Source organism: Typopeltis vanoorti, chromosome 23, assembly GCF_054136105.1.
Source record: "Typopeltis vanoorti isolate ZY-2024b chromosome 23, IOZ_Tvanoo_1.0, whole genome shotgun sequence".
NCBI classification, from domain to species: Eukaryota; Metazoa; Arthropoda; class Arachnida; order Uropygi; family Thelyphonidae; genus Typopeltis; species Typopeltis vanoorti.
The window spans coordinates 66343330-66363540 of record NC_143571.1 but is presented as its reverse complement, the minus strand read 5'-3'; the positions used below and the strand labels follow the sequence as shown (position 1 = coordinate 66363540).

General features: G+C 37.6%; 1 protein-coding gene across 1 annotated transcript in view; it reads left to right on the top strand.

The window, feature by feature from the left end:
- LOC150093923 (homeobox protein PKNOX2-like) overlaps nucleotides 1–20211 on the top strand; it is a 134239-nt gene that overhangs the window by 43494 nt on the left and 70534 nt on the right. The window contains 1 exon segment of the mRNA XM_090412922.1: nucleotides 8025–8243. Within this exon segment, the coding sequence (XP_090269048.1) occupies nucleotides 8025–8243 (219 nt within the window).

Genomic DNA, 20211 nt, shown 5'->3' with positions numbered 1-20211 from the left:
ATATTTTATATATTTGCTTAACTTCTGATATGCAGTTATAAATGCATATTTTCAAAGCGCCCATATATTCGCCTCCTGTTGGTTCATTTTGATAAGGTTTCACTGGACTTCACTGGTCTTTTGATAAGGTTTCACAAGATCAGTGAAACCTTATAAAAATGAACCAATAGGAGGCGAATACACAGACGCCTTGAGTGTTCGTACTTCCTATAAGGTTTGGGTAGGGCAACTTGTATCATGGCAGCAAGTGTAGTCCTGCAAACGCTCTGGTCAATTTTCGCACAAAACTTTCATAGTTTCTGTATTCGGCTTTGAAATGATGTTGGATATATTATCCACTTAATTTATATAATTTTGCATCGACGAAATGAAGCCTTTTGGCTCTTTATTTTAGTAAATGTTTGTATATTGTTTAAAATAAAAACAATTTTAGATGTAGTTCTATAGTAATATTATCAAAGAATTATTGTTATTAAAATAGTCAAAATTACCTCATACTATCTCTACAGTCTGGACAAGTGATTTTGTAATTCTGTTTGTTTGTGAACTTCTTTATAGAGCTTGCTTTTTTTTTTTGTTTTCATTTTGTGACAATGTACAAGTATACTGCATGGTGTACTCTATATACTGCCACTATACAGTGCTCTATTGTAGTTATTTTTCCCTTTGCCTACTGTTACAGTTATGGATATAAATATTTCCTCTGACATACTACTTTTTTTTTATTTTTTTATTTAACCATGCTTGTCACTTTTCTGGTCTGTGCTTTATATTCTTCATGTTCACTGCAAACTGTCTTGTATACTTCTATAACAACTTCTTTTTAATGCTGCTTGCTTGATTTCACTGTTCATCCATCACACATTCTTACTTTGTATATTCGCTTAACTCTTGATATGCAGTATCAAGAGTTAAGCAAATATATAGAGTATGACTGTGATTTATAATTGCATATTTTCAGTAACTTCTTCCAAACACCATTCATATGCTCTGCTGTCACCTCACTATGCTGCATCTACATTCTTTCTATAAACGCAAGATATTATTATTATTATTATTATTATTATTCAGGCCTGCATGGAGTCAAAAGACTCTCGTCGGAGGTCCTTCCTAAGAACCTAAAGTCTTTCAAGAGTCATCGAGGGGAGGTTCCCAATAAGAAACACAAAGTCTATCATATCACTCCTTAAACTCATTGACCGTTCTCACCCTCATCACTCTATCAGGCAATGCATTCCACGGCTCAACCACCCTCCATGCAAAGAAACCACTCCTCACCCTCTTGCTCACAGTTTCCTTTCGTAACTTCCAGGGATGGCCTCTTGTCATCACTCCTTCCCACTGATAAATCAAGTGAAAGAACTCCCCAGTGTCAACCCTGTAACCACCTCTCAACAGTTTAAAAGTCTCAATCATATCACCTCTCCTTCTTCTATCCACCAAACTCTGCAGTCCACATTCCCTCAGCCCATTCTCATAACTATCCTTGTACAGTCCTGAGACCATCTTTGTCATCCATCTTTGTATCTTTTCCACAGTTAATTTATCCCCTTCAAATCCTGGGGACCAAATCTGAGAAGAACAATCCAAGTGTGGTCTGATCAGAGACTTATACAACGGAATGATAACCCTCTTATCTCTGCAGGTCAGTGTCCTTCTCATAATTGTAGCAATCCTCTGTGTTACCTTCACCACCTTTGCAATATGTCCCCTAAACTTCAGGTTTCTATCAATCATCAACCCCAGATTTCTTGTCTCCCCAACTTCCTCCAGTATAACTCCTCCCATAGAGTATGCAGCATCCCATTGATGTTTCCCAAACCTCAAGACCTTACATTTTGCTGCATTAAACTGATAGCCCCATTCATTTGCCCATCTACCTAGCTTATTCAAATCCTCTTGCAGGGCTACCACATCTGCACTATTACTAATAATCCTTCCCAGCTTCGCTTCATCCGCAAACAACCGAATATCCCTTTGCAATCCACTGGCAATGTCATTGATATAAAGGTTATACAATATAGATCCTAGTACTGAGCCCTGTGGGACCCCAATTGTAACCTTCTGTCTCCTTGAAACTGCTCCACCATACACAACTCTCTGATACCTATCAGACAGCCAATCCTGAATCCAGTTGACCAATCTGACATCCAGACCCATGTGCTGCAACTTAAATATCAGCTTATCACGTGGCACCCTGTCAAATGCCTTCGCTAAGTCTAAGAAAATTGCAGTATATGCCTTTCCCTCATCTAATGTTCTTGTAACTTTATTATAAAAGGCTAGCATATTGCTAAAACAAGAGCGGCCTTTCACAAATCCATGTTGACTCTCACAGATAACATTACCCTCATCTGCCCAGTGCTGTATACGGTCCCTCACTACTTTCTCCAAGATCTTAACAACTACTGATGACACACAAACTGGTCTATAATTAGACACTTCCAGTCTGTTACCAACCTTATGCAATGGCATTATCTTATCTTCCTTCCATTCCCTGGGCACCTTTGCCGAAGCCAGACTTTCATTGAAAAGCCAGGTTAAAGGCACTGTCAGTTCCCTAGCACATTCTCTCAAATCTCGTGGTGAAATACCATCCAGTCCGAAAGCTTTATTGACATCCAGAGTTCTCAGTATCTGAAACACACTCTCCTCCTGTACCTCTAAACCTTGAACCTGCCCTATCCCTCTAGCATTAAAACTGACTCCTCTAGGATGAAATACTCTAATAAAGTGGTCATTGAACATTTCCACTATGTCCTCTGCATCAGTCACTCTATTCCCATTTTTATCCCACAATATCATTCTTCCACAGTCATTTCTCCTCCTACTGACCACATAGCTAAAAAATTCCCTAGGATTTTCTTTGGATATTAGGGCCAATCTCCTCTCATATTCCAGTTTCGCTTTCCTTACCACATTAGTAATTCTTCTGGCCTGTGTCTTATATTCTTCATCCGTCTTCTCTTCACCTGTCTCCTTATATCTCTTCCATAGCCTCTTTTTCACATGCAATTCCTGTTTAATATTGTTTGTCATCCACTTTACTCCAAATTGTGTCCTCTTCTTCACTCGTGGTATACAACTTACCATTGCTGCTAACAAATATTCTTTTGCAATTTCCCACGCACTAACGATATCCCGGCCTTCCAATTCCTCCCTCCGTGAAACTTTAGAAGTTGACGTCTAAGACTATTATAATCACCTGCATTATAATTCCACATAAGTTCCCGTCTCTTTGATACTCCTGAATGTCTATTCATTTTCCAAGTCAAAACCATATGGTCACTCTCTCCAACTGGTGGGAGAAATGTCATCTCAGTTATTATCAACTCTTCTGATGCTGTAACCAATTCCAAAACTCTTGAACCTCTTGTTCCTTCTGTTACATGTTGCCTAAGACATTTGTCCCTCAAGATTTCTAGAAATTCCATTCCCCTATTGCTACATGCATCTTCCTCTCTCCAATTTATACTATTGTAGTTAAAATCTCCCATAACAATCATTCTTCTTGCACTTGCCAAACTTAGCTGTCTAAACATCTCCTGGTCCCCATCCTCCATGCTCCTGGGCCTGTAGCAACACCCCACTAAATATCCTGTCTTGCGTACCTCTACCTCACACCATATGCTCTCAAAATCATTTGTCTCACTTCCTTCCAAAGCCTCCACTCTTAGAGGACATAGGTAATCACTTATCATAAATAGTACCCCACCATCACGCTTTCCCCTCCTATCCTGACGAAAAATGCTATACCCAGCGACTTCTAGTCCTGTTATTATATCCCCTTCTGTCAACCACGTCTCAGTGATCCCAATAATTTTTGGCCAGGCTGATGCTATCTGTGCCACCAATTCCTCTCCCTTATTCTGGATACTCCTGGCATTAGTATAAAGCATATAAATGCCATTGTTTCTATACCCAGCATTATCCCTTCTAGACTCCACTGGGCTCAGTGCTACCTGACATCGTCTCCCTTCTCCCAAGTATCCATTCCCACAAGAGGACACCCCTGCTATCATCCTCCCTGGGACACACTGACTCATTCAGAACAGCAATCTCTTATATTCCTTCCAAAAGTCTCAGAATGTTTCTCACTCTTAATAGCAGCAGTAGCCTGATCAAAATCATATCTTAATTAATAAAACTTGAAGGTGCTCTGGTCATAAATATGAATGGTCATAAGTTACACACATCTTAAGTCGAGGACTGACTGTACCATAATTCAATATATTATACATGTCATAATGATTGGTGTTACTGAGACAAAAAAGACTAAAATAGGTGACTTTAATAGCTATAAAATGTTATATTCAGGCAGTAGTGATCAAGGAAAGGAAGGAAGAATTGCTATAACGTTCAGCACTAAACACGAAGTTGAATGACAGGCAATTTCAAGTATAGTGGGGTGGGAATATTTCAAAATAGCAAACTGGACAATTGAGGCTTATTTATGCTTATGGTCCTACAGATCAGATGGTTTTGTTATCTTTTAATAGAGGGATAATTGTGGAGAATACATTTTAAAATGAAAATACACGTAACCACAATAAGAATTTTTTAATAAAATTATACTGCTGACATTGAGATATTTTGGTTTGTAAACATCGAAACTACATGTTATAAATAATGGTTATATTGTTACAAGCAGTTGTGATGGTTGTAAACTCTTACATTATATTAAGATCCTAAAGGATAGGAAAGGAAAACATGGTGGTGGAGTACTGCTTATGATAAGTGATGACTTATGTCCTCTTAGAGTAGAGGCTTTGGAAGGCAGTGACACAAATGGTTTTGAAAGCAACAGTGTGAGGTAGAAGTGGCCAAGACAAGATATTTATTGGGGTGTTGGTATAAACCAGAAAGCACAGAGGGTGGGGACCAGGAGATGTTTAGGCAGTTGAGCTTGGCAAGTGCAAGAAGAATGATTGTTATGGGAGATTTTAACTACATCAGTATAAGCTGGGAAGAGGAAAATGCAAGTAGTAAGAAGGGGATAGAATTTCTGGAATTCTTGAGGGACAAATGTCTTCGGCAGCATGTGATGGAGGAAACAAGCGGTTCAAGAGTTTTGGATTTGGTCATAGCATCAGCAGAGCTGATAATAAGTGAAATGACATCTCTCCCACCAGTTGGAGAGAGTGACCATGTGGTTTTGACTTGGAAGATGAATAGACATTGCAGGTGTATCAAAGAAAAGGGAACATATGTGGAATTATAAGGCAGGTGATTCTAGTAGTCTTAGGTATCAACTAGTAGCAGTTCCATGGAGGGCAGAACTGGAAGGCCAGGATATCATTAGTGTTGGGAAATTGTGAAAGAATGTTTGTTAGCAGCAATAGTAAGCTGTATTCCACAGTGAAGAAGCAGACACAATTTGGTGTAAAATGGATGACAAACGATATAAAGCAGGAACTGCAGTTGAAAAAGAGATTATGGAAGATATACAAGGAGAGGGGGGTGGAGGACAGATACACAAAGAATATAAGATGCAGGCCAGGAGAGTGACCAGAATGGTGAGGAAGGGAAAACTGGAATGTAAGAAGAGATCACTAAGATCCAAAGGAAATCCTAGGGAATTTTTTTAGCTATGTGGCCAGTAGGCAGAGAAACGATTGTGGAAGAATGACATTGTGGGGATAAAAATGGGAATAGTGTGACTGATGCAGAGGACATAGTGGAGTTGTTCAATGAGCACTTTATTGGAGTATTTCATCCTGGAGGAGGTTTTAATACTAGAGGGATAGGGCAGGATCAGGGTATAGAGGTGCAACAGGAGAGTGTGTTCCAAATACTAAGTACTCTGGATAACAATAAAGCTGTTGGACTGGATGGTATTTCACCACGGGTTTTGAGAGAATGTGCTAAAAAACTGACAGCTCCATTGACCTGGTTTTTCAATAAAAGTCTGGCTGAAGGAAAGGTACCCAGGGAATTGAAGGAAGGTAAGATAGTGCTGCTGCATAAGGGCGGTAGCAGACTGGAAGTGTCTAATTATAGGCCTGTTTGTGTGTCATCTGTAGTTGTTAAAGTCTTGGAGAAATTAGTGAGGGACTATATACAGCGTTGGGTAGATGAGGGTAATGTTATATGTGAGAATCAACATGGATTTGTTAAGGGATGCTCTTGCTTTAGTAATATGATTGTCTTTTATAATAAAGTGACAAGAGCAGTTGATGAGGGAAAGGCATATACTGCCATTTTTTTGGATTTTGCAAAGCTGTTTGATAGGGTGCCACATGATAAGCTGATATTTAAGTTGCAGCACATGGGTTTAAATGTCGGGTTAGTCAAATGGATTCAGGATTGGCTGACTGATAGGTATCAGAGAGTTGTGTATGATGGGGCAATATCAAGGAAGCAGACGGTTACAAGTGGGGTTCCACAGGGCTCAGTGCTGGGACTTATATTGTTTAATCTTTATATCAATGGATTGCAAAGGGACATTCAGTTGTTTGCAGATGATGTGAAGTTGGGAAGGGTTATCAGTAATAGTGCAGATGTGGCAGCCCTGCAAGAGGATTTGAATAAACTAGACATATGGGCAAATAAATGAGGTTGTCAGTTCACAGCAACAAAATGTAAAGTCTTGAGGTTTGGGATCCATTGATGGGAGGATGCGTACTCGATTGGAGGAGCTGTACTGGAGGAAGTAGGGGAGACAAGAGATCTGGGAGTGATGATTGATAGAAAACTGAAATTCAGGGAGCATATTGCAAAGGTGGTGGGGATAACTCAGAGGATTGCTACAAAATGCTGCAATACTGAGAAGGACGCTGACCTGCAGAGATAAAAGAGTTATCATTCCTTTGTATGATAACGCCCTGATCAGACCACACTTAGTCTATTCTTCTCAGATTTGGTCCTCAGGATTTGAAGGGGATAAATTGACTGTGGAAAGGGTTCAGAGACTGATAACAAAGATGGTTTCAGGACTGTACAATATCAGTTATGAGATTCGGCTGAGGGAGTGTGGACTGCACAGTTTGGTGGATAGAAGAAGAAGATGTGATATATATGATTGAGACTTTTAAACTGTTGAGAGGCAGTTACAGGGTAGACATTGGAGAGTTCTTTCACTTGGTGGGACGGTGAGAAGGAGCAATGATAAGGAGCCATCCCTGGAAATTACGAAAGGAGGCTATGCACAAGAGGGTGAGGAGTGGTTTCTTTATATGGAGGGTGGTTGAACCTTGGAATGCATTGCCTGAGAGTGGTTGGAGTGGGAACGGTCAATGAGTTCAAGGAGTGGTATGATAAACTTTGTATTTCCTAAAAACGACCTCCCACGATGAGTCTTTTGACTCCATGGAGGCCTGGATAATAATTATAATAATAAATTTATAACATATGGTTGCTGAATAAGAGCTTCCCATATTTTTGGCACAGACAGTCAGTTGTTGAAGTTTAACTTGAGAGGATATAGAAACATCTGTTTGTAAATTACTTCTGTAACAACTTTGCATAATTCCAAAGAATCTTTCTAATGTAATTAATCCTATGTTTTGCAAGACCTTGTGATGGCTAATCATTTGAACAGATGTTTGATGTTCTGAGATGCATTTTACAACTCATTGGCCTATTTTTCCAAAACAGAATAAGTTGCAGGGAGAAAAGTAATTTGATTTAGTTCATAGGTTTTTAAATGTGAGACACATGTTCCAAAGTGCCCTTAATATTTGGGATGATTGGAATCTTATGGAAGTTATCTCTTCTTGTAGAATTTGGAGACAAATTATTAAATGATTTTGTCAATGAAAATTGTGATGATAAACGTGATTTTAGCTAAGTTTTTTCAGTTTATTATATATATTTTTAGATATTACTCAGTTTATTGTGTGTGTGCGTGCATGCACACACACTCATGTATAGACTGCAGAATGAATTTTACTTTAGTTTAGATAGTTCCAAAGCAAAGTTTTATTTACTAATGTGATTCAACATCATAACGTTATTTTTTTATTATCAAATGATATAAATCTCATTTTAGATTTGATTAAATAAGTAAAATTTTTCTTTTATAGATGGTTAAAGCTATTCAAGTGTTAAGGATACATCTGTTAGAACTAGAAAAAGTTCAGGAACTATGCAAAGACTTCTGTAGCAGATATATTTCTTGCCTGAAAAACAAAATGCAGAGTGAGAACTTGTTACGACCAGATTATCCCGGTTTAAGTAATAATGTTTCCAATTCTGGTTCTAGTACACCTTCTAATGGGAGTAATTCTCAACATCCAGTTCAAGTAAATATTACTTTCTTTTTTTTTAAACTGTAGTTTTAATATGATATGTTTAACTTTTATTTTCTTTTGCTTCCTTGTAATTTATCTTTTAAGATAGATATTTATGTTAGAGATTGATGGCTAGAAGGTAAACATGTAAAATGGTATTGAGGCATAAATAAAATTTTTTAGTCCCATGTTTGATTTCTAGACCAGGATTTCCAGATCTTAAAAATAAAATAAAAAAGCAATACATAAAAATAGGGGAAAAAATCCTTAGCCTACCAAGGTGCAGATGTATGATAAGTCTACATTTAATGGGCGAGAATCATGTAAAAAAAAAGAAAATGGTGAAAAGAATTTGCCAAGCTTGATACTGATGCTGCTTGGTTGTGGACTAGGTGGAAGAGGGTGTAGTTAAGTCCATTCCTGAAAGTTGAGTAATAACATAGTGAAGAAGGAAGTCAAGAATGTTTTTTACCTGAAAGAGGACAAAATGCATAACCAAGGAATGTAGAGTGTTGTGAATGAATTTAAGATAGCTATGGAATGATGGACAGTAATAGCTTGTGAACTCTCACAACTGAGCCTTGAAGCTGTGATGTAATATAATCAGATTCTATGGGAAAATTAGATTACCAGTATTATTACTTTTTTTTTTGCATCAATATTTGAAGTGCAGTTATGTTAATGTTATTAATATCTTTAAATACAATGACATATTTTTATCATATATTTTAAAAAAAGTTGACTTTTTCTTTACACTTTGGCATGTTTTTTGTGTGCTGCATGCTTATAATAATCTACTTCAAAATGCAACCTGTAAATGACCGTGAAAAAGGACCTAGTGGAATTATGTAATAAGCTTTTTCAGTATATATCATACTGGTATAAATAATGCTGGGAGACTGGAAGGGAGGCAAATAATAGGGGGAATTAGAGGTAAAAAAATCAAAGGCGTATCAGAGTGATTTGTTTAGGTGTGGGAATGGATGGTATATTGCCATGCATTTTTAAGGAATGAGCAAGAGTTAGCTGTGCCCTTGAACAGGTTATTGTAATGAGTCTTGTAGTGGGAAAGGTTTCTGAGTGGGAAGAAGGCAAAAATAGTACAAGTCCACAAGCATGATTCTTGGTCTGAGGTTTAAAATTATAGATCTGTATGTATGTATATCTACACTTGTAGTCAAGATATTAGAGAAGTTGGTTAAGAATAGAATGCAGAATTGGGTTGGTAGATATAGGATTATTATGATGGTCACCATGGGTTTGCAAAGGACGTGTCTTTTTTTAGCATTTTACTTATTTATTTATTTATTTATTATTATTATTTTTTACGTGATTCCCACCCACGAAAGGTTTATTTGTATTATTATTATTATTATTATTATTACGGGTATCTCCATGGAGTCAGTAGACTCATCGCGGGAGACCCAAACTAGCAAAACAATATCTGTCATATCTCTTCTTGAATTCATTTACAGACGAAGAGCTCACAACTAAGTCAGGTAATGAATTCCACTCATTCACCACCCTCCAGGCAAAAAACCTTGTTCTGACACCTTTGTTAACCACACTCTTCTTTAATTTCCAGAGATGACCTCTTGTTCTTCCATCACTATCACACAGCTGAAACATTTCCCCTGCATCAATCCTATAAAAACCTTTTAGTAATTTGAATGTTTCTATCATATCCCCTCTTCTTCGCCTATCAACCAATCTCTGCAATCCACAAGCTCTCAATCTATCAATGTAGGGAGCATTTTTTATATCACTCACCAACTTGGTCACTCTTCTCTGAACCCTCTCCACAGCCTCCTCATCTCCAAGGAATCCAGGTGACCAGACCTGAGCACAGTAATCCAAATGTGGAAGTATCAATGCTTTATAAAGGGGAATAATAACCTCTTTATCTCTGGATGTCAGTGTGTTCCTCAACAACCAAGTAATCCTATGTGCAATCTTGGACACCTTAGCAATGTGTCCTCTGAACTTCATCTCCCTATATACCAATACCCCTAAGTCCCTAGCCTCATCAATCTCTTGGAGTACCTTTCCATCGATGTAGTACACAGCTGGTAATCTTTTAATCCCAAAATGCACGACTTTACACTTTTCCACATTGAACTGACATCCATTTTCTTTTGCCCATTTTACCAGCTTATTTAAATCCTCCTGCAAACTTTCAACATCAGCTTGATTTTTTATTGCACTACACAACTTTGCATCATCAGCAAACAACTGAATATCTCCCTTTAAGCCGTTTCCTATATCATTTATATACAAATTAAACAACATTGGCCCAAGCACAGAGCCCTGAGGCACACCACTGGTCACCTGCCTCATTCTGGACTCTGCTTCTCCATACACCACCTTATGGTATCTCTCCCTGAGCCATTCTCCTATCCATATCACCAATTTAATATCCATTCCCATCTGCTCCAATTTGCGTAACAGTGTTCTATGGGGTATCCTGTCAAAAGCCTTAGCAAAATCCAGAAGTACCACTGTGTAGCCAGTTCCTTTGTCCAACTCAGATGTTATTCTATTATGAATAGTTAATAGATTGCTAAGGCAGGATCTACCTTTAACAAAACTATGTTGGCCTCTATAGAGTATCATATCCTGATCCACCCATTCTTGAATTTTGTCTTTAACCAACTTTTCCAATACTTTTACCACTACTCCTGAGATGGTGATTGGTCTGTAATTCAATATTGCAGTTTTAGAGCCACCCTTATGCAAAGGAACCACTTTGCCTAACTTCCACTCCCTAGGGACCATACCAGAGTTCAAACTTATGTTAAATATCCAGGTGAGAGGGGTTGACAATTCATTTGCACATTCACGCAACACCCGAGCTGATATTCCATCTAAGCCTACCGCAGTGTTTGCATCTAGAGTACGATTGTACTATGGGTTGGCTAATTTATTTATTTTTTCTTTTCATTGATTATATATATATATATATATATATATATATATATATAATGTTGTATTTTTTAGTTTATTTTTTACATATATAAAAACCATTTTTTATTTTTTACATATCTAGAAACCAAATATAAAACTTTTTCAAGCCACTTCAGATCTCCAATAAGTGGAACAGTGATCTCCCACCTAAAAACAATTGTAAACCATACTTGCAGTGGGATTGGAACCCATAGGTTGGAAAGGGGATATGATAACCACTTTGTGGCCAGCATCTTGACAATTGTGTTGGATAAGGAAAATTCATGTACGGTGATATTCTTGGCCTTTGCAAAAGTATTTGATAGATTGCTACATGGCAGATTTGGTGTATGTACAGTTTATAATGGATAACAGATTGGTTAGATAGATTAGCGATTATTCCAGAACATCATCTCAAAAAAAAAAGTAAGTACTGGTGTGGACTTCTTCTTTTTTTTTTTTTCTTTTTTCCACCTTGCTGTTTAACATATTTGTTAATGATATTCCATGTGGATTGATTGTGAATCTTTAGTTATTTGCTGATGATAAAAATGGTGGAAAATCATAAGGAGTGCTGCTAATGTTAATTTCCTTCAGGGAGATTTCAATAGACTTTGACAAATGAGTGGAGTTGTAGTTTTAAAATTGATATGTTTAAACAGAGCCTTATAATGCAGATATATAAGGCTGTTTACTTTATTTGTGGTACTGTGCTGCAGGAATCGGATGAAATTAGAGATCTGAAGTGAACTGAAGTTTAGAGGGTGTGTTGCAAAGACAGCACATTGCATTGCTGTTTCTATGATAAATAAGTACATTGACAAGAAGGGATAAGTAGGTAGTTGTGCCATTTTGTAAAGCATTAAGCAGACCACATGTGGAGTGTTGTGCTCAAATTTGATCAACGTCCTCATTCTGGTATTCCATAGATAAATGACCAAAGCAGAATTTGATGAACTCTGGAATGTTTTGTTATGGGGAAAGTTCAAGGGAAGGGAATGTAAATTGCAAAGCTTGATGGATAGGTAAAAAGTGATATGATAGAGATGTTTAAGTTAGTGAGAAGATTTTATCATTTTAATATAGATGGAATTATAAAAAAAGTGGAAAGTGAGAAGAGAAAAATGAGAGGCAATCCTTAGAAGTTGTGTAAAGTGTGGTCAGGAGGGATATAAAGTGTAGTTTTTTAAATAGAGAGTATTGGTTGAATGGGACACGTTACTGGAATGTGTTGTGAATGCTCGGAGCATTAATGAGTTTAGTGTTCAGTATGATAGATATGTTGCTACTAAAATGGACCTCTCATGATGCTGACTCTGCAGAGGTTGCTTTAATAATAATATTCAGGTTGTATTTAACTTTCTCTTCTTTCTCTCTCTCTCTCTCTTTCTTTTGATGTTTTCTTGCTATTGTTTATTATAATAAAATTATTTGGGACCTGAAGTAGCTTGAAAAGTTCCATATGTGGTCTTTAGAGCTGGATTTCTATGTAAAAGATAAATAAAAAATATAGAATAAAATAAAATTTAAAAAATAAGAAAAATCTTTAACTTACTTATGGTAAGGTTCCAGAGTTCGGGGGATAGGATTGACATCTGTATATATAGGTGTGTGTGTGTATTAACAGATTACCATGGTTTTGTGATCACATGAGTGGCTGCAAAACCATAATATGATACCGTGTGTAGTTACAAATAGTTACAAATCTTTTTGTAAACAGCTACATATTGAAGGAGGGTAAAATTGTTGAACTGCATAAAGGTGGTGATAAGACTGTAGTTCAAATTATAGACCAGTCTGTATATCTGGAATTGTGGTGAAGGTCCTGGAGAGATTGGTGAGAAGTAGGATACAGAAATGTGTTGATAACAGCAGTATTCTCTGTGGTTATGAGCATGGGTTTGTTAAGGGGAGATAATGTTTCACTAACTTACTTATGTATTATAACAAGGTGACAAATACCTTGGACAGAGGAGATGTATATACAGTGGTGTACTTAGATTTTGCAAAGGCTTTTGATAGACTGCTGCATGACAAGCTCTTAATTAAATTGAAAGAGACAGGATCGGATAACAGACTTCTGTGTTGGATCAGTGACTGGCTGTCAGATAGGTATCAGAAAGTTGTATATGGGGATGCAGTATCTCAAAAGAGAAAGGTCGCCAGTGCTGTGCCAAAGGGGTTAGTTTTGGGGCCATTGTTGTTCAATTTGTATGTTAATGATATTGGGTTGGGTTTAACTAGTGATAGCAAGCTGTTTGCAGATGATGCAAAACTGGGGAGAGCAATGTACAGTCAGGCTGATGTTAATGCCTTACAAGAGGACTTGAATTGATTGCATGAATGGGCAGGTAAGTGGAACTGTCATTTCAATGTTACCAAGTTTTGAGATTTGGTAAGCAATGATGGGATGCAAAGTATACACTTGGTGGGGAAACTTTAACTGAAGTAGAGGAGATGAGAGATCTAGGAGTGATGGTGGACAAGGACCTGAAATTCAGGGGCCACATTGCAGAAGTTGTGAAGACATCACACTGAATAATGGCAATGATGCAGAGAACACTGACATGCAGAAATAGAGAGGTTATGATTCCATTGTATAAGACCTTGATCAGGCCTCATATGGATTATTGTGCACAGATTTGGTCACCAGGTTTTCATGGTGATGAGGATATGTTGGAAAGGGTACAGAGAAGATTCACAAAGGTAGTCAGTGGTCTTTGGAATGTGGAGTACGAGGACAGATTGAGGGAATGTAAGTTGCAGAGCCTCGTGAATAGAAGAAAGAAGGGGAATATGATTGAGACATATAAACTGGTCAGGGGTTGTTATCAGGTAGACATGGAAGAGATTTTTCGTAGAATTGGAGAGGAAAGTAGAACAAGAGACCATTGCTGGAAACTGTATAAGGAGGGTGTGAGGAAAGGAATGAAAAGCAGGTTCTTTGCATGTAGGGTGGTTGGTGAGTGGAATGCATTGCCTGAGTGTGTTGTGGATGTGGACACATTGAATCAGTTTAAGACGCAGTTGAATGAACATTGTAAGCAATAGTGAGTACCTCCCACGATGAGTCTCTGACTCCATGGAGGTCAGGTGTTTATAATAATAATATTTTTGGGAACACAGTATGAGAAAGGTTAATCCAATAGCAGAAACTCACCTCCTGTCCATGTCTTTTGGTCCCTTGAATGGGCATTAGATGCAACATCTGCTTATCTGCACTTCCATCTCTTTCATATCTAGATGGCACCACTGTTACGGTACCCAAAGATAAAGCTGACATCACTCTTTTCCTCAAATTCCTGCACAGGTGATGAAGGCAAATAACCACTCACCATGCCAGTAACTGAGCACCATATTCCTCTTGTGGTTTTTCAGCAAAAAGCCCAAGAAGAATATAAATAATATGGACACTAAGAAGTCTTCTGATTCCAGTGGCATCTCTCTCCAACTGTCAAATGTTGTCCATAGTTAACATCTGGTCTCTTCAGTCTCCTATATTAGTGCACTTATAGTCACATATATCCAACTATTCCAAAAAAGGAACATAAAAGCCTGACATCTAACTGGCAACCAATCACCATTATCTCAGTCCTTTCCAAAATAATGGAGAAAGTTATCAGCAGCCAACTTCTCCACTACCTACAAGCTCAACTTCTCCACTACCTACAGTTAATTAGCGACCACCAGTATAGATTCCAACAATCTAGATCCATGGCTGTCTCTTATCCTACATCACCCACCACTGGACATCTGCCATGGAAAGGTTCAGAAAAACATGTGCCATCATCCTTGACATTTCCAGGGCCTTTGATCATGTTTGGCATTGAGGCCTGCTTAGCAAAAAACTACCTTCCTTTGTTCTACCTGCCACCCTATATTTGGATAGCCACCTTTTTCTTTGGTTGTTCACTGCATATCATGGTGGATTGCCCTCTCTTTGAACTTTGCCACTAGTGCAGGAGTTTGTGTGCCTCAGGGTTTCATTATGTCATCCATCCTCTTTCTTCTATGTATAAACCCACTCTCAACCACCATCAATCCTAACCACAGCTTTGCTGACGATAGTACACTCCATTCATTCTACCCTTTTGACAAACCATATAGTGCTCAGAATTTCAAGGTCATCTACAGCAAATGTCTTAACATGTACACATCAGGATGGTCATAGCTCTCTCACCATCATCCTAACTATCTGATGGAATGAAAGAAAATACTTCCTGCAGAAATTTTGCGCTTGCACTTTGGTGGATGTGCTATGTATTGTAACCAGATCTATGTAGAGGAGGAGAACAATATGTTTGGTGTTTGTTTTAGGATATATTAGAAAACAATAATGAAGGAGAATGCTATATTTGGTTGGTACATTTAAGTTACTCAAAAGTGTAAATATGTGAACCATCATTAATAAACAATGTGAGAATTGGAAATGTAAAGGAAAGAACAAGTGTGAGTAAAGATACTTTCATTACTGGCATAAGACTTATTAATTATAAACATTTGTAATTTGTGTATCCTGTAAGTTGTTGTATGGAGCAAATAGCATGTGATCCTATAAATTCCAGATAGGCATAAGTGAATTTATGATGGCATGATTTAAAAAAAAAATTACAAGAAGAGGGAAAGAAATTTGTTTACAAAGTATAAATAACTAACCAATAATAAACAGCCACTCTGTACCTTTAGTAGCTCAGTAAATAACTATAGGGGTGGATAATCCAGTGAACTAATAATGTTGATCAGGTGATTAATTTAGGCATGGTAATAATACGTGGTTGATGGAGCAGCAAATCATCTTTTAAAATTTGTTGTGCTTGTTGTGTGTATTTGTTTCTCTGTTTTATTTATATTTCTCTTCATTTTCTAAGAGTTTTCTTTTGTTTACTGAGGATCAGTATACATTTTATGCAATAATAGGGACATAATATCTGATCATTATCAGAATTATCCACACTTTCAGGAATCCCTACACTCATTACTTTTTTTGTCAGTGGCGCTTTTTTGTCTTATCTATGATAAATATCTCTGAGTCTCCATAGCTCAGTCCATATAGATGAAGCCCTTTGTTTGGAAAGACATGGGTTCGATTCCCATCCATAATGGGAGGAACCTTTATCTGGTCTCTTTCGATAAAGGTGAGTTAGCTGGTCTCATATGGAGGTGGGGGGGGGGTTCACCCAGAAACTCGGGGTTTTTCATTCCCCAGAACAGTCAAATTGGGCCTGTACAAACACGAGTTTACAGCCATGAGTACTTATGACAATATGTGGAAAAGATGGGATCCTCACCACATTTTGTTATGCCCGTAGTTAACCATGAGTCACATCATGGTAGTCAGCTTCCTAGATAGGAGATGGCACTTAAATGAATGATAGATATCTCACATATGCTGATATTTTGTTGTAGTCAATTATTATTATCTCAAGACCCCATGGAGTCAAAGACTCATCTAGAAGATCCTTTTGTCATACACACAGCTCATCGTACTGTACCTTAAACACCCAAATTTTCTGCAGATACCACACTCTCAGGCAAGGCATTCCAATCATTCACAACTCTGCTTGCAAAAAATTTGCTTCTCACTCCTCTGCTCACACCCTCCTTATACAGCTTCCAGAGATGACCTCTGGTTCTCCCCGGATCTCTCATTATTTTCTGTAAAACCTCTCCAACAATGATCCTATAACAACCGTTTACTAACTTGTAGGTCCTATCATATCACCCCCTCTTCCTCCTATCCACTAGACTCTGTAAATTGCATTTTTTCAACCTTTCCTCATATTCGACTGTAGTCCATGTGTGGCCTAATCAGAGCCTTATACAACGGAACAAGAATCTCCTTACTTCTACAAGTCTGTAGAAGTAAGGAGATTTGCATCATTCGCAGAATTCTTTGTGTTGTTCTCACAGTTTTGGCAATGTGTCCCCTAAATTTCAGATCCTTATCCACTATCACCCCAAGATCTCTTATTTCTTCCACCTCCAACAATATATCACCACCAAGCATAAATTCTACATCCCATCTTTGTTTCCCAAATTTTAAAACCTTACATTTTGCAACATTGAACTTGCATCCCCATTTCCATGCCATTCACTCAATTTATTCACGTCTTCTTGTAAGACCACAACATCTTCTCTACTCTTCATAGTTCATCCCAACTTTGCATCATGCTGTATAAGCTTTGTGAAAATGCGACTGCATGACATTGAAGTGGTATGCATATGCTAAAGCTAATTCCTGCCAGCAGTTTACACATGGCAGACACTTCCCGGCACAAACTTGTTACACACTGATCTCCATACCATTCCTCCAGTGGCACAATGATAACCTGGTTACCTTTAATGCCTTGCCTTTTCTCTCATAAAACAGACCTTAGCCTACTTTTCCTTAACTTGAATAATGCACAAATCACCAGACAGGATCAGATCTCTCTTTCCTTGTATTGACATATACCACAACATTTCCTGTGGTATCACATCACACCAGTAGCTTCCTCAACTCTAAAAACTAAGCATTCTTTTCTGGTCAAGATGCTATTTTACACCCACTGGGCTACTAACCCTATGCAAATCCCAAATCAACCCATACTGTAGAGTGGAAAAAGGAGTGCGACAGGGTTATATACTGTTGCCCTACATTTTTAATATTTATAATGAATATATTATGAGAATGGCTGATTTAGACTAAGATCCAGCTGGAATTAAGATTGGTAGCAGAAAAATAAATACTGTTTAGAATACTGTTTTCACATTTAAGGTCCACTGAAAACCTTTCAGAAGAAAATTATTGATGCTGTCCAGAGGAGAATAATTTAGCTCATAAATGACCTCACAGACTCACTGTTTCAGTTCTGTCTCTCTCTTCTACCTTCTCTTCTGATACTTTTGTGGTCACGCTTCCAGATCTGGCAGACACCATTTCCTTTTCAGTACAACTGCAAATAAATTGAACATGCTTCTTCTCTACCTCATTTATTCTGCCTACCTCTGTCCTTTGGAACAACCTTCCTCTTAATGTGCCTGTCAATATCTTCAGCCTCCGGTGCTTCAAGAAAAATGTCAATAGATTTCTTTCTTCTCAATCCTTAACTGCACTCAATACATGATAATGATGGCTATAGGGAAACTGTTTCCCATCATTCCTGCAGAAATTATGGAAAAAGTTTCAGCAGAATAGTACCTATGAAACTGGAGAAATGATGGAAGTCTCTTTTTTACGCAAAAAACATGAGCAGTGTTGCTGACTAGAACTGCTCATACAACCATTCATAGTAAAGCTTCTAACCTAATGTGTCACCTTCCTGTAGAAATGATCGAAAACAGTTCAGCAGAATAGCACCTAAGAAATAACTACAGAAAAAAGGTATAAGGTGGAAACAGAACATCAATGAGAAGTGACTGAAATGAGAGAGAGGTGTTATTGGACAGAAAATTTCTGCCAGAACATTATTTTAGATGCTAATCAGAAGTAGGCAGTCAAAAATTTTTGGGAGGGTTTTTGTACACCATCCAAAAATGTGAGAACAGAATTCCAGAGGTGAGCAAATTTGGGATTTTGTATAGGGTTGCATCTGTACAGGTGAAAAATAGTATCTCGAGCAGAAAAGGACATGCAGGTTTGTATACTGACAGTGCTCTTTGTTCTTCCTCTTAATTTGAAATTATGGAAGATCAGATCTTGTAGTGCTCAAACATTCCAATCTTTGATCTTCCATAATCAGTGTCTTGGACACTGATTTCTTGTCATTCTCCATTAGGTTGAGGACAACCACTTTCTTGCTAGAATTATCTCGCTTCACCTTATCTTATCTAATCTTTGATAATATCCAGACAAGCCAGAGATATAAATTAGAGAAAAGAAATCTGAACTTCTGGACATCTGAGTATTATCAAAGATGAGGTGAGATCTTTGTTACGAGAAAGATGGGGATGGGTGTTTTGGGTAGCACTGAAGTTGATGAGTTTGTCCTTACTTCACTGGAGAACAGCATTGATCTCAATCATTGCTGTTCTCCATGTTCTCCAAAAAATGAATGAGTGTTTAAGACTTTGATTATGGAAATCAAAGCTTGAAATGTTGAGCACTTCAAGGTTTGTCAAATTAAGAGGAGGAATGAAGTATACTGTCATCTGCAGAACAGTGGATAGCATTTGAGATCAGGGAGAGAATAACTTTGTATATTAGGAGGAAGAACATGGACAAAAGTACAGAGCCCTAGGGTACTATAACAACTGTAGGGGGAACTGGTAGAGAGGAAATCAGCAACCTAATTAGAAAGTGTGAAGACACTTTGCTAAATAGACCAAATGCAAATTCAGGGTATCTGACCATGTCTGGTCAGATGCCCTGAAAATGTAAAAAAAAAAAAAAAAAAAAAAAAATCATTAATTTCTCCAATCCTTTTCCATGGCATGTGTCTATTGTGATCATGTAATGGCATGTAACACATGCCATTACATGATCACAATAGACTGTGGAATGGGAATTCCTGAACATCTCATTCTCTTGATAAGAGATCTGTATGACAATCAAGAAGCTTCAGTAAAATCAGTCTTTGGAGAAACAGTGTTTCGAGGGGAAAAAGGGGATGTGACAGGGTTGTATACTGTTGCCCTACCTTTTTAATATTTATAGTGAATATATTATGAGAATGGCTGATTTAGAGAAAGATCCAGCTGGAATTAAGATTAGTGGCAGAAAAATAAATAATTTAAGACATGCAGATGATACAACCCTCATAGCAGAATCTAAGTAAGATCTGGAGCAGTTGATTCTATTGGTTAAGATGGAAAGTAACAAAGCCAGTCTTAATTTAAACATCAGCAAAACAAAAGTAATGGCTTTTGACAATTTAAATGAATTTATAATAGAGGAAGATAAAATTGAAATCTGTGAAGGTTATGATTTACTGAAGTCCAGAATCAGAAATGATGGCAAATGTGAAGATGAAATTAAAATAAGAATAGTCATGGGGAAAAAAAGCAATGTTAAACCTATCAAAAATTATAAAGGATAGAGGTGTGAGTAAGGTCATGA